A 13,297-nucleotide genomic window follows, 5' to 3' on the forward strand; every position below is an offset into this window, starting at 1 on the left:
AGAGAGACAGAGAGAGAGAGACAGAGAGAGAGACAGAGAGAGAGAGACAGAGAGAGACAGAGAGAGAGACAGAGAGACAGAAAGACAGAGAGACAGAGAGAGAGAGACAGAGAGAGAGACAGAGAGAGAGTAATGACAGGAAAGCAGCAGTTGGTGCCAATAGTCCTAATGAAGGCACCAGCCTCCCTATGCTACCTGAAGTTTGTAAAAACAGAAATGGTCCAAGCCAGTGAGTGGGCTGGTATTCTCTACACTGGAACTCACATGGTGACTATAAAGTTCAGTATGTTGACAAGGGGCAATACAAGGGAGCCAGGAAAACCTCACTTCTTACAGTGGGCAAGTTTGTCAGGTCTGCTTATCTGGGTAGCTTTCTGTGTCTGTCTCTCATATTCCTCTAAGGCATGAATTTCTCTGGGAGTCTGAGGGAGCCCAGCAAACTCTTTTCAGAAATCTGTTTTTAAATGCATCAAATAAAATAAATAGGATTACAAAGAATATCAATTATACCAAAATGCAGCCATCAAAATGTTTAAAAAAAACCAGCTTCCAAGTCCAAAACAAGGTCCTGGACTCCAGGTTAAGAACTCATGTTCTTAGGTCTTCTTTGGAAATATGCTGCAGCCTACTGCTATCTATCATTTGTCTTTCTATTACCCTTTTGTGACCCAAAATGCAATTTTTGGGAGATTGTAGTATTACAAAATTAAGAAAAAATAAAGTATAACCAGCAAAGTATCTATGTTTGAAAAGATGTTTGTTTTTCATTGAAAAATTTGACTTTGTTAGAAACAATGTGATCTGTAAAACTCTAACCAGATGCAAAAGTAATTGGGAAATGTTTAACAAAATACATAAAAATACAATATAGCACAGATAATGTTAATTTGTGATTTTCTAAGTTAATATGTGCCTCCCAAGTATCTATTTTGATTAGAGTTTGACTCTACTGATTTCCTGGTCAGTTATGGGTCTGTCTGTATCTGGGTTTTATTGCCTTGTCCCACTGTAATGATCTGCCAGCTACTGATCACTGTACTGCCATCTATTTACAGGTCAACAATTATTTATACAAACAAAGAAAATAAGTATTTTTCATAAAGAAGAACCCATGTTCTAAGTCATATAGATCTCTGGGGAAATTATTATCATTTTTTGAACCAAATACTCAGTTGAACGGGATCTTAAGCAAAGAGTATAACACAGAATTGGACAATCTGCTACATAATGAGTGCTACGTGCATTGAGGGACAGTGCTAATTTTCTATTAACCTGATATTTGTTGTATCCAGAGGAACAGTTCTTGCTTCCCTCTTGCCAGGCCCATTGAAGTAAAGAGATTTCCCGTCACTGAGTGTTCCACAGCCTGATCCCACCTGACCTCCAGTTATCTTGTACCACAGAGGGCTGAGTTTCCCCTCAAACCTGTCGAACATCTCACTGTGATTAGGCACATTAGATACACAGGTTCCATGTGAGGCTTCAAAAAGAAAAGAAGAAAGACAAAAATACATAGGAAATACTTTGTTGAAGTTGCGAAATGTGAGAGGCATATTCAGAAGATGGCAAAAAGGTACTTTGCATCAGATTTTATTGGAAATAGCATAACAATAAAAATATATACCTCTAAATCATCATTATCATTGCTAACACAACCAATGAGACTATTTGTACCTCCAGATAATATTTTATTCTGAGGAGACACACAGGGAATTTAACGTTCTCAGTTCATGATGCTGTGACACAAGTTTTGTAAATTGAGGAGAAAAGGTTAAACTTGGTGTGTGTATAACAATTAAACACTCTGAGTTGCTGCTTTCCTTAAATAGAAGATTCATCAGGGTGGCAAATGAAATTGGTTGTGTAAATCACAGCTTTAAAGGAAAAACATAAGACTAAAAAACCCTACCATCTCTGAAACCACAAGTGAACAGCATTCCCTGTAGAAGGCCAGTCACAACATATGTTTGATTTTGGTTCTATGCCATCTTCAGGCCAGGGGACTAAGAACCGGAGAAATTCTTCTGAAGCCTCTCCAAATATTTTCTACAGCAACCTTTTAAGATTTTGTCTTTCCCCCCATCCTCCTCTTTAATCTCAGCTGCTTTTCCAGAATCAATATCCAAAGTTATAGTGTGAACACACCACTCTTATATATGTTTTCTTATAATCTTCCCTTTCAGGAGTCACTAGATAAATTGAGCCACCAATTGCAGTTGTCTTAAAAAAATCTTTTTTTCCAATGAAATCTGTCACCAGAGTTCTCTCTTCTCTGCCCAGAATAACAATATTTATTAGATTCAAAGGATCTTATTCCTTTTCTCCTTGCCTGGTTTCTATGATTCTTAGTTGTAGAGGAGAATGCTAAAGTCTGAACTTGACTTAATCAGGGCCGGATTATCATTAAAACACACATGTGTCCCCACCTCCCTACCCAAACAAAGAGCAAAAACAAAACTATTCTTACCTGTGTAACCCAAATCACAGAAACAAACCCCTGAAACACAGTCCCCATGGCCACTGCAGTAGTTGGGACAAGGCTCAGAGATATAAACTCCATCTAGCCCAAACGGGGGAGCAGTTTTCTGGTTACTGCTCTCCTGGATCCAGCGGAATCTGGTTTTGCTGTTGGGAAAAAACAAGAGACTTGTTGGTTTTGCTATTATTTGTTCCAGCTGTGAAGTGGCTAGTTGTTACACACACCAAAAATGAATTCTTAGATGGGTCTGGCAAATTCAGGACTGAACTACCTCTGACTACCTCACCATACCACTCTCCCTACACCTCCCAACTCAGTGTAGCCCAGTGCATGGAGAAGGATGGTAGTAGCAGTGAGTGGAGGGGTGGAGGCTAAGAGACAAATACTCTGCCCCACAAATATGGACTGATAGGCATTCAGTTGAGTAACTGAGAGGGGAAAGAGGAATAGTGAATAGCAATTGGAGGGGATAAAAGATCATATGATCACCTGAGTGTGATCATGATCATACATTTTGTATTATATGATTATATAAGTCAACACTCCTCTATCCCTATGCATGTACCTCATTCCCTACATCATTCTCATTTATTCATTCATTGAACAAATATTTATTAAGGTTCTGAGATACTATGATAGGCACTTATGGCACAAAATACATATGAAATTAACTCTGCTCAAGGACTTTACAAGAGAATTTGGGGGAGGGATCATAGACAGATAAGTATGACATGAGAAAGAGTAAGACAAAGGACAAATTCAGGTAAAGTACTGTGAGAAACTTGCAGGGGGAAAGTTTGTTTTCACTTGGGAGAATAGAATGCTGGGAAGGCTTCAGGGAAGAAGGAGCATCTGGACAGAAGAGAAGGACTCAGAAGGATGGAAATGGGAAGAATCTATTCTAGATACAAGACATGGTGTAAATAAAGGCACTGAAAAACAAGAATGAGAGTTGAAGGGAAATTCCTCTTGGCTAGAGTGTGGAGTAGTAAATGAGAGTAGTATGAATTAAACCTGGAATTAAAACCTGAATTAAACCTGACTTAAAACCTTGAAAGGTGTAACAGAAGATAAATTGTGAATGTAAATGAGATCCCTTAGTAGTTTACACTTTTATTTGGTAGACAATAGTATGTCACTGAAGGCTAGTGTGAATGTGTGTATGTGTGTGTGTGTGTATGCATGTGTGTAAGTGAAAGAGTGACTTGAACAAAAGAGGGTATCAGGAAGGTTACTTGGGCAATAGAATGAAAGATAATTTGGAGAAGAGATAGAAGGTAGGAAGAACAGTAAGGAGTCTGTTATGATAAACCAGGCAAGAAGAGATTAAAAAGACTAATTGCAGTGAGAATGTCAAGTGGATGATGGATATGAGGAAGATTGTGGAGGTGGAATTGTTGGTTCTTGGCACTGTTTACAATTGAAAGAGGAGATAAGAAGGATAGGGTAAGTGAGAAAAGGAGGGAGGAAAGGAAAGAAGAGGGGAGGAAGAGAGAGAGAAAACAGAGAGAAGAAAGGGAAAAAGAAAGAAAGAGAGAAAGTATTATTCTTAGGTCATGAATTAATGCCTGAAGGGTAGTGGTTCTATTTAAAGAAATTGGAAAGCAGGGAGAGAGAAGACATTGGAGTGAACAGGAAGAATTCACCAAGCACATGTTGAGTTTGAGGCATCATTCAGATATCTAGCAACTATGCAGAAATATAAAGCTAGAGCTCTGTGGAGAGGTTGAAGGTGGTATAGATTTGGGAGTTGTCAGCTTAGAGGAGAGAATTGAAGCTTGTAGAGTCAGTGAGAGAGGGATCATGGGAGAAGGTTCAGGGGGATAAGGTTAAGTGGGAAAACTGAGGTGAAAAAGGAGGAGGAGGAGGAACACATGTTTTTGCAGTGGTGAAGAAGGTCAGTGATTGAATCTGGGGTGGAAAATTTGGGAAGATTCAAGAAGGATATGAACTGAAAGACTTGTTTAAGGAAAAAAAACAGAAGGATTCAGAGAGATGAATGTGAGCAGAAGGGCCAGAGAAGGAGAAAGTAGGAACAGGGTAAAGAGAAGGGAAGTTGGTGAAACAAGGAAAAGAAGCTGGGTGTGGTTGAAGGTACTAACAGGAGCTAATAAAATGAGAATAATTTACCAGAGAACTTAGCTACAAGACACTCTAGCAAGAACGACAAAAGACTGACGAGATTGTGTCACGTCCTTCAAGAAACTTTTCCTATATCCTCAAGATAATAGTCCCCAACACATTATGGCACATAATGCTTAATAGATTTTCTTTTTCTTCTCCCCTCCTTTCTTTCACCCCATCTCCTGTCCCTCTTCCCCCCCCTGTTTCTACCTCTCCCTCTTTCCCCCCTCTCTCTGTCTCTTTCTCTACCCCCTCTCCTCTTTCTCCCTCTCTCTTCCTTTCTCTCTCTTTCTTCCCCTTTCCCCTCCCACCTTTATTTATATCTGCTTATTTTATATACATGTTGTCCCTTGAATACAGGCACCATTTTATTTTTATCTTTGCATCCCCATTGCCCAAAACACTGCCTCCACATAGAAAGTGCTTATTTGTTCAATTTAATAGAATGTCCCTTCAGGTGAAGGCCAGTCTCCATCTTGAAAGAGAAAGTAAAGGGGACTGAGGACCTCACCCCCACTCTCTAGGTTATTTGGGAGGATGTCTTTTTTAAAAGTGAAAACAAAGAAAGAAAAAGAATTGACAAAGTACAAGGTCATAGACCTCGTCAGGTTCAAAGGTGCTATGATGACACAAAGAAGAGAAGGGGAATAAATATCACTAAACACCTGACATTAAGTAACAGACATGGGACTCTTCCTGAAGTGGAGGAAGAGGGAAGCTTAAGAAGCAGCAGCTGCTTGTTTTCCAAGGAATAATGATACTGATCCACAGGGGACATATCATTCAGGGAAAGACTGGAAGAAGCGAGGAGTATTGGGGGTGTTTGGTGATTTCCTTATGAGCGGAACCAGGAAAGTTAATTGTTAACTTGATAATAAAAGTAGAGAAGACCATACAGTCTTCCTTGGGCATAGAAGTAGCATGTGGCACAGAATCTTACAAGTTTTGTCAAATTTGATGACTACTATCCACTTCTGGTGATCTACCCAATCACCCATAATCATAATTGATACTACCTTAGATTGCTTGAAAGCCATTTGGAAAGCTCTGCCAAGGAAATGATATCTTGGGGAATAAACTGAAGGCATTAAAGCCACAAGCATATATTGTCATCATAGTAAAGGCTTCAAAAGTGAAAGGAAGATTTGGGAAGGGGTGAAAAAGATTGTCTAAGAAAAGGATTCTGGGCCATAGCTGGAGGAATAAGAGGCTCCTGGACAGGGATAGAGTACATTCAATTTGAACTGATGGGAATGTATTTTCCTAGGGTCTTGCAAATCTTATAAAATTTTGTGAAATGGAAAAAAGAGGAAAAATTTCTTACATTTCTCTCTCTCCCCCTATATATATATATACACACACACATATCTATATTTATATAAAACATAGAGAGAAGTTGTGACATAGGAAGACAAATATCCAAGAAAGAGATTGCCACAAAACCCATGGCTTTAAGTGTCAAAAGGATGGTTAATCAATAGGGCAAATTAGAAATCCCAACATGAAGAGGCAAATTTGATATCAAAGATATTAGTGAAGTTTGGGATTATAGGATCATAGATATAGAGCTAGGTGTAACCTGTAAGGTCATCTAGTCTAACTCTCCATTTACAAATAAGGAAACATACAAAGGTGGAGGAATGCATACAAGTTCAAATAGGTCAGAAGTGGAAGTGCTGTGGGCTTCCATAATGGGAATATGGTGCAGGACAGGTATACTTTATTCAAAAGAGACAGTACAGTTAAAAAGAGGGGCAGAATAACATTGTATATTATGAAGATATAATTAGATGAGGAAATTCAGGAAATATATAATATGTAACACAGGGTGAAGAATACCTATTCTTTAAATTCTATAAATACTATGAAGTATTTGGGTGTGGATGACAAGAAAGCTATTTTCATCAATGAATACAAAAGATCACTTGGACAGAAAGAAGAAATAGATCATACTTAGTATTGATGGGGAACTTTAATTCTTTAAAACACTTATTGGCTTTCTCTTCCTCTGCCAAAAATAAATAAATGAATGAATAAAAAGGAATTTATTAAATTCTTACTATTTTCCAGGAAAGTAATTTCTTGATATGTCCTAATGATTATTCCCTACTAATGGAATGAGGGCAACTAATGAGGGGGAAGCTCTAGGTCAGTGAATTTGATTTTGATTTCTAGAAAAAATTCAATAATGTATTTATTATTATAAAGATATGTCTGTATAATCTGTGCCTGGAAGTATTCTATGTCCAGAGAAGTAAGTAGTCATCACAAAGAATCAGGGCAGCTTCAGTAACAATAGGTCATGCCAAAATAAACTAATTTTCTTTTTTGACAGGATTCCCAGATCAGGGAAATGTTCTAGAAAAGCATTTGCCTAAATTTTAACAAAGCATTTGACAAAGTCTCTTATCCTCTGAGTATTGTTCTTTAGTAAATAGGAATAGAAAATATGACAGATTAATGAAGCCTGCCACTTATGGCAGGAGATGAGGACTTAGATCTTCAAATAATTTCTATCCTTCCCCATCATTGAAGTGAAAATAGCAGGAAAAATGGAGAAATTATGTATGTAAATATAGCCACACGATTATGTTTCTGATTCTTAAAGAGTTTTAGCCACTTAACAATCAGTGAACTGCAAATCTTTTTTATTGTTATTCTAAATCATCTAGTCTTGGCAAACATGCTGAATTTAACAAACACCTGTTGTTTACTAGCTTCAAAAATTTTAAGGGATTCCGATTGACTTTTGAGAAGCCAGTTCTATTGTCTGAAAATGCTTCAAAGAGATACCATGTAAGTTTCCATCTAAGCACTTAAATGGGAAAAGGTATATACATTTCTCTAGAGTGGAGAGAATTTTTAGAAGTGAACAGGTATCACCTTGAACATTGTTATTGTTGTTGAGTTGTTTCAGTTGCGTGCAAGTCTCTGTCACTGTGTTTGGAGTTTTCTTGGCAAGAGTGGTTTGCCATTTCCTTTTCCAGCTCATTTTACAAATGAGGAAACTGAAGCAAACAGGGTTAACTTGCCCAGGGTCACACAGTTGGTAAGTGTCTCAGGCAACATCTGAACTCATGTCCTCCTGACTCCTGGGCCCGATCTATCTACTGTGCCACCTAGCTGTCCTTTAGAACATTAAAGTAGCCCAAAGGGAAAATATAACTGATTCAGACACCTTTGTCTTCAAGAAGCAATGTATATTACCAGAGATGCTTGTTGGATTCAAAAGTCCTAGGAAGTTTTGGTTAGGAGGTCCATTATTATATTGAAAAAGTGAGAGTATTTTGTAGGACCATAGCGGTAGAGCTGTAAAGAAGGTTATAGGTCAACCTAGTTCAACCTCCTCATTTTACAGATGAGAATACTGAAGGTACAAGGAGTTATAAATACCATGCACAGAATCAAATAAATTACAGTCTAAATTAGACTCAAGTTCTATGACTTTGACTTCAGTGCTCTTCTCACTTCAGCATTCATGTAGTAGTGGAGTGGTGTTGTGAGCTAGGCTCTTTAGACAAGGGGCAAACAGAGTGCTGGCCTGGAGTCAGGAAAATCTGAGTTCAAATCCAGTCTCAGACACTTATGAGCTGTGTGACCCTGGGCAAGTCACTTAACCCTGTCTCCCTCAGTTTCATCTATAAAATGAGTTGGAGAAGGAAATGGCAAGGCACTTCCGTATCTTTGCCAAGAAAACCCCAAATGAAGAGTCAAATGTAATTGACACGCCTGAACAACAACCACTAATTTTTCTTATCCCCCGATATTGATCCATTGCCTATATCAGGGACTCTTAACTATTTTTATTTCAGGGGCCATTTTGGCAGTCTGGCAGGAATTTTGATAACTGTATTTCAATTATATTGAATTTTGAATAACTTTATATATATGTATGAAAACTATTTCAATATAAGTGAAATGCAGTTTTATATGTATATATATACACGTGAAATGTGGTTTCGTATAAAGTCACATATTTAGAGACCCCTAATCTAGAAGGATTTCTCAATAAAAAGGCTCCTTCTTTTCTCTAGAAAGTCATATTGAAAGGATCTATACATTTTTTTCTCTCTCAGTTCCAATCCTCAAGTCAAATTCAGCATTCAGGCAAAACACTTTATAAAATCTCTTTCTTCTCCAGGGATGCTTCTCCCAACTACATTCCTCTTCCAGAGACAGCCCCACACTCAGGCAAATGTCTTCATGAAGAGAAGAAAAGCTGATTTTCTCCAGCTCCTATTTCCTTTCATGCCCACATTTGTTGTCCTCTACACAGGGGCAGGAGTGAATGTTCTGAAAAATCCTGGGCCAGCATGTAGGACAGCATTCACATGTGCCCAGAGCACAGCACTCTATTTCTGTATTCTGGGGAGGGGTCCTGCACAGGCTCCATGTTGTACTGGAGCTCTTTTGTGTATCTCTCAGTTGGTGGAAAAGCAATCTGCCAGCACATATTTCTGATAGCCTACTTCTTCCCCTGGCAGAATGCAGAATCAGGAAAATTAAGACAAATAGTCTCCACCTTTGTGAAGCATTATTTGTGGGAGAACCAATATTCTAGTAACCATTGTAAGCACACTGCCTTGTGGCAAAACATCTCCAAATGCTTAACACCTAAAACTCTCAGTTTTCTAAAAGCCCATCTGGAAGAAACTGGATTCTTCTGAATATGCCACAGACAGGACAAAAATAGGCCATCTACCCAGGCTGAAATGCAAACATGTTTGGAGGTTTTGGGTAGCCAATTCTTTATAAAACACACACACACACACACACCATCAAACAGCCTGGACAGCCTTCAAAATAACCCAAAGAAGCTGGATTCCAACAGGAAAAGACGATCTTCCAACAGCCCAACTCAAAAAAAAATACTGTCACATTAGAAGCCTCATAATAATGGCCCAATCTGTGATGGCTGGGATGAACTTCTGTTGTTTCTGAGAGGCAGCTTTTCTGATCAAGTTTTTCTAAGTAACATCAAAAAGAGTCTGTTGTTTCATATTCAACTGTTCCTAGTTGGCTTTGGGAAAATGAAACAAGCTCACTCCAGATTTGTGGTCCTTGGCAGAAGTCATGTAGCTTCCTTCATGTAGCTTTCACTGGCTAGATGCAGAATACTCTCAGCACACTGATCTCACAGTAAAAAAAGCAGGCATATGATGCTTGCTTAACTACGGCATGTCACTGCTATCCAGCATAACAGAAGGGTAGGGATCATTTCAGAAAGGAACAGGGAAAGTTAGGCAGAAAGCATAAGTAAGATCTACATAACCCAATACAAAGTGGGATATTTTATTATAAGAGCCCAAGAATATCCTTTGGGGCTAGACTAAAATGAACCTGCATGTTACTGGTGACTGACAGCTAGGTGGTGCATGGAATAGAGAGGAGGGCCTAGAGTCAGGAAGACCTGAGTTCGAATTTGATCTCAGATACTCAGTCACCCTGGGAGAGTCTGAAGGGATGAACAACCACCACTTCCATAAGGGCAGGTATCCTGATCCTTACCTATGCTGTCCTTGATACAGTTGTATAATATCACTCCTTATGAGTCCAGCTAGGATGTGAACTTATTAGAGTGGAGTTCCTTCAGGGCAGGGCCTACTTTTTCCTTCTTTGCACTCCCAGCAATTAGCACAGTATCTGTTGTAGTAAGTACTTAGGAAATATTTATTGACTTACTGACTGAATTCATTTCCTCCAGTGCTTGGGCCTGACTGCTGTAATGCAACAGAGGCAAAGACTCTTTCCTTGGCCATATTCTCTATGAGTTGAAACCCCACACCCAGAGATAGTTTGTTATTTCTCATAGGTAAGTGGAGATAGAGCTTTAGAAATCATCTATGCCCTGCCCCCAAAGCCTCCCAGGAGATGTAGCCTGAGATGCAGTGAGGGGACAGGTGAGCTGAAATAGCGGGGGGGAGAGTGAAGCACCCCAATACCTGCCCCAGCCAAATGGCTTTGGTGCAAAGGAAACACTATGATCTATTGTTCCAAAAGAGTTTGGGAAAGATTTTGAACTCCAATTCCTTCTTGTCTATATAACTTTAGGGAATCCCTTTAAATTCTAGGTGACTTTTATTTCAACTTATCAGTAATAGTAAAGAGGTAGCTCTTTTGGTGGCTCTTTTTTTACTTCAATTTTTACGCAAAAAAATTATACTTAATGTCTTTAAACTGTTTGGAGAGAGGAGGAAATGAATATACATCTTGTTATATTCCACAACCCAAAAAACACAAATGAGTACTGCTGAAATACAGGTCTGCATCTCTCTGCTCATAGATGGTTCCAATTTGATTTGTTCAGTTGGGTCTGACTTTTTGTGTATGGGGGTTTTCTTGGCAAAAACCCCTGAAGTGGTTTGCCATTTTTATTCTCCAGTTGGTTAAGGCAGACAGAGGTTAAGTGACTAGCCCAGGGTCACACAGCTAGTGAGTGTCCAAGACTGGATTAGAACTCAGGTTTTCCTGACTTCAGTCCCAGCACTCTATCCACTGAGTCATTTCACTGCCTCTGTTAAAGTGGCAATGAAGTAATGTTCAGCAGTGAGCTATTTAAGGAGCTCAGCCCTAGCTTCTGCCTGTAGGGAGTCAATTGGTTGCTTAAACTCTTGAATTTTTGGTTTATTTCACCCAATATCTACCTGCCCAGTGGGTATCAGTAATAGTGAGGTTCTGTCCTAGTTTGAGGGTGTGGAGGGAGAAGCCCACTACTTTTACCAAGTCTGACTAAACTGCTAAGTAAAGATAATGATTCTTTTGGCTTTTGATTGAGAGTAGAGGGGTTGTTAAATGAAGAGTTTTTGGTTCTTTTTTGGAGGTGATCAGGGTTAAGTGACTTGCGCAGGGTTGCACAGCTAGTCAGTGTCTAAGGCTAACTGAAAAACGTGTTTTGTTTTGTTTTTTGTAGGCGATCAGGGTTAAGTGACTCCCCCAGGGTCAAACAGCTAGTAAGTGTCTGACGCTGAAAGAAGAGATTTTGGTTGGTGGACACAGATGAAAGTCTAGGCAGACATCCGGATACTGTGTAGCTGATCCAGGGGAATGAGCTAATGACTGACTGACAAGCTCACTGTGCTGACTATTGGCAAAGCCAAACACACAGGCAGGCTGAGGAGCAATGCAACTGCGTCCACTTTTTCTTGTCTCTCCTGTTAGTTTTCTGGGAGATTTACACAGAAATCTTACAGCTTTGACTTTGGTCTTGTAGAAGGCCCTTTTGAGGCGGAGATGAAGGAAAGAAGGATGGCAGCATTTATGGAAAGAAGAACAAAACTCTTTAATAACTCATGCTGGCATTCAGACATAATGTGTTTTAAATTATGTCCAACAAAACATAACGATGATAGGAAGAGAGACACACAGTAACGGTCCAAAGTAAAACTCTCACAGCACAGCTAGCCTGCAAGGCAGTCATTAATGCTCTCTTTTGATGCCTATGGTAAGTGGTTCTACTGCATTCAATTTAGCTAATTTTAACAAACTTTTATTAAGCACCGTCAAGTGAAATGCACTTTGCTATACCCTGGGGAAACAAATTCAAAACCGAAAGAGTTCTTGCCCTCAGGGGGCTTCTATTCCAGTGGAAAAGTACACACATGCATGGAGTAAAGGGAACACTAATAAAGGTGTGGGGGATCAGGGAAAGAGCTTCACAAAGGAAGCTGAAACTGTTAAGCACTGTGTTTGGGAGGCATATAAATAAACAATGCCTCACCCAGACCCACAAACCCAGATGAAAACAAAACCAGCCCAAAACCAAAACTTTCCCACTTTGGGTATTTTATATGTGGATTCCACTTTTCAAAGGATGGGTTCTTGTTTATGGTACTCTTTGCTCTGAATAGGTGGAGGGGGCAGGTAGGTGGCATAGTGGATAGAGTATTGGGCCTGAAGTCAGGAAAAGTCATCTTCTTGAGTTCAAATCCAGCTTCAGACACTTACAACCTGTATGACCCTGGGCAAGTCATTTAACCCTGCTTGACTCAGTTTCCTCATCTGTAAAATGAGCTGGCGAAGGAAATGGCAAGCTACTCTGGTATCTTTGCAGAGAAAAATCCCCAAATGGGGACACAAAGAGTCGGACGTGACTGAAAAAATGACCGAACGACAACTAATTCTTATATTGGTGTGTACAAAAGCCCTGAGAAATAGGTTTTGGAGGCATCACATAGAAAAATGAAAATGACCTACATTACCTGGATGCAAGAGATCTTGGAACAACAATGGTAATTCTTGTCCACACCTCGAAGTCCCCAGTATAATACACAGTGGGTTCACTTAGTTCCCTGGAGCTTCCTTCACATCCTTTGCCTCCTGGGGATGCTGGATAGCAACCTTCCTTCACCAGGGACCAGAAGAGGCCAGCATCATGGGAATACTGCAGAAGGACTGGTGCAGAACTGCTGAACTGATTTGTGCACCCTATATTCAGCTGGAAAAGGAGGGAGAGGATTACGGAAGGTCCTCATTCAAATCAATGAGGTAGTTAACTAATTATTTATATGCCTGCCATATGAAACAATCTGTGGCAGCCAGCAGGTAAGGGCTCCTGTATCTTTCAGATTCCACTCCATTGTCATTAATTTGTAATCTTTAACATTCTGTAAATGAATCCTAATCACAGACCCAAGACCCGTTAGCAGCTTTTGAAACTCTTTTCAAGAATGAGTTATGGAAGAGAATGCTGGGCAT

At 39.6% G+C, this 13,297-nt stretch overlaps 1 protein-coding gene across 2 annotated transcripts in view; it reads right to left on the bottom strand.

Annotated features, from left to right (window-relative positions):
* LOC138176051 (reelin) overlaps positions 1-13,297 on the bottom strand; it is a 566,262-nt gene that overhangs the window by 118,047 nt on the left and 434,918 nt on the right. For both annotated transcript variants that reach the window (XM_069106794.1, XM_069106793.1), the window contains exons 28-30: positions 12,802-13,037; positions 2,468-2,625; positions 1,273-1,480 (exon numbers count right to left, since the gene is read on the bottom strand). In XM_069106794.1, the coding sequence (XP_068962895.1) occupies positions 1,273-1,480; positions 2,468-2,625; positions 12,802-13,037 (602 nt within the window). The remainder of the gene's footprint in view (positions 1-1,272; positions 1,481-2,467; positions 2,626-12,801; positions 13,038-13,297) is intronic.

This window comes from Petaurus breviceps, unplaced genomic scaffold (genome assembly GCF_028583685.1).
Source record: "Petaurus breviceps papuanus isolate PSGF00001 unplaced genomic scaffold, PetGlider_PUasm1.0 80, whole genome shotgun sequence".
Taxonomy (NCBI): Eukaryota; Metazoa; Chordata; class Mammalia; order Diprotodontia; family Petauridae; genus Petaurus; species Petaurus breviceps.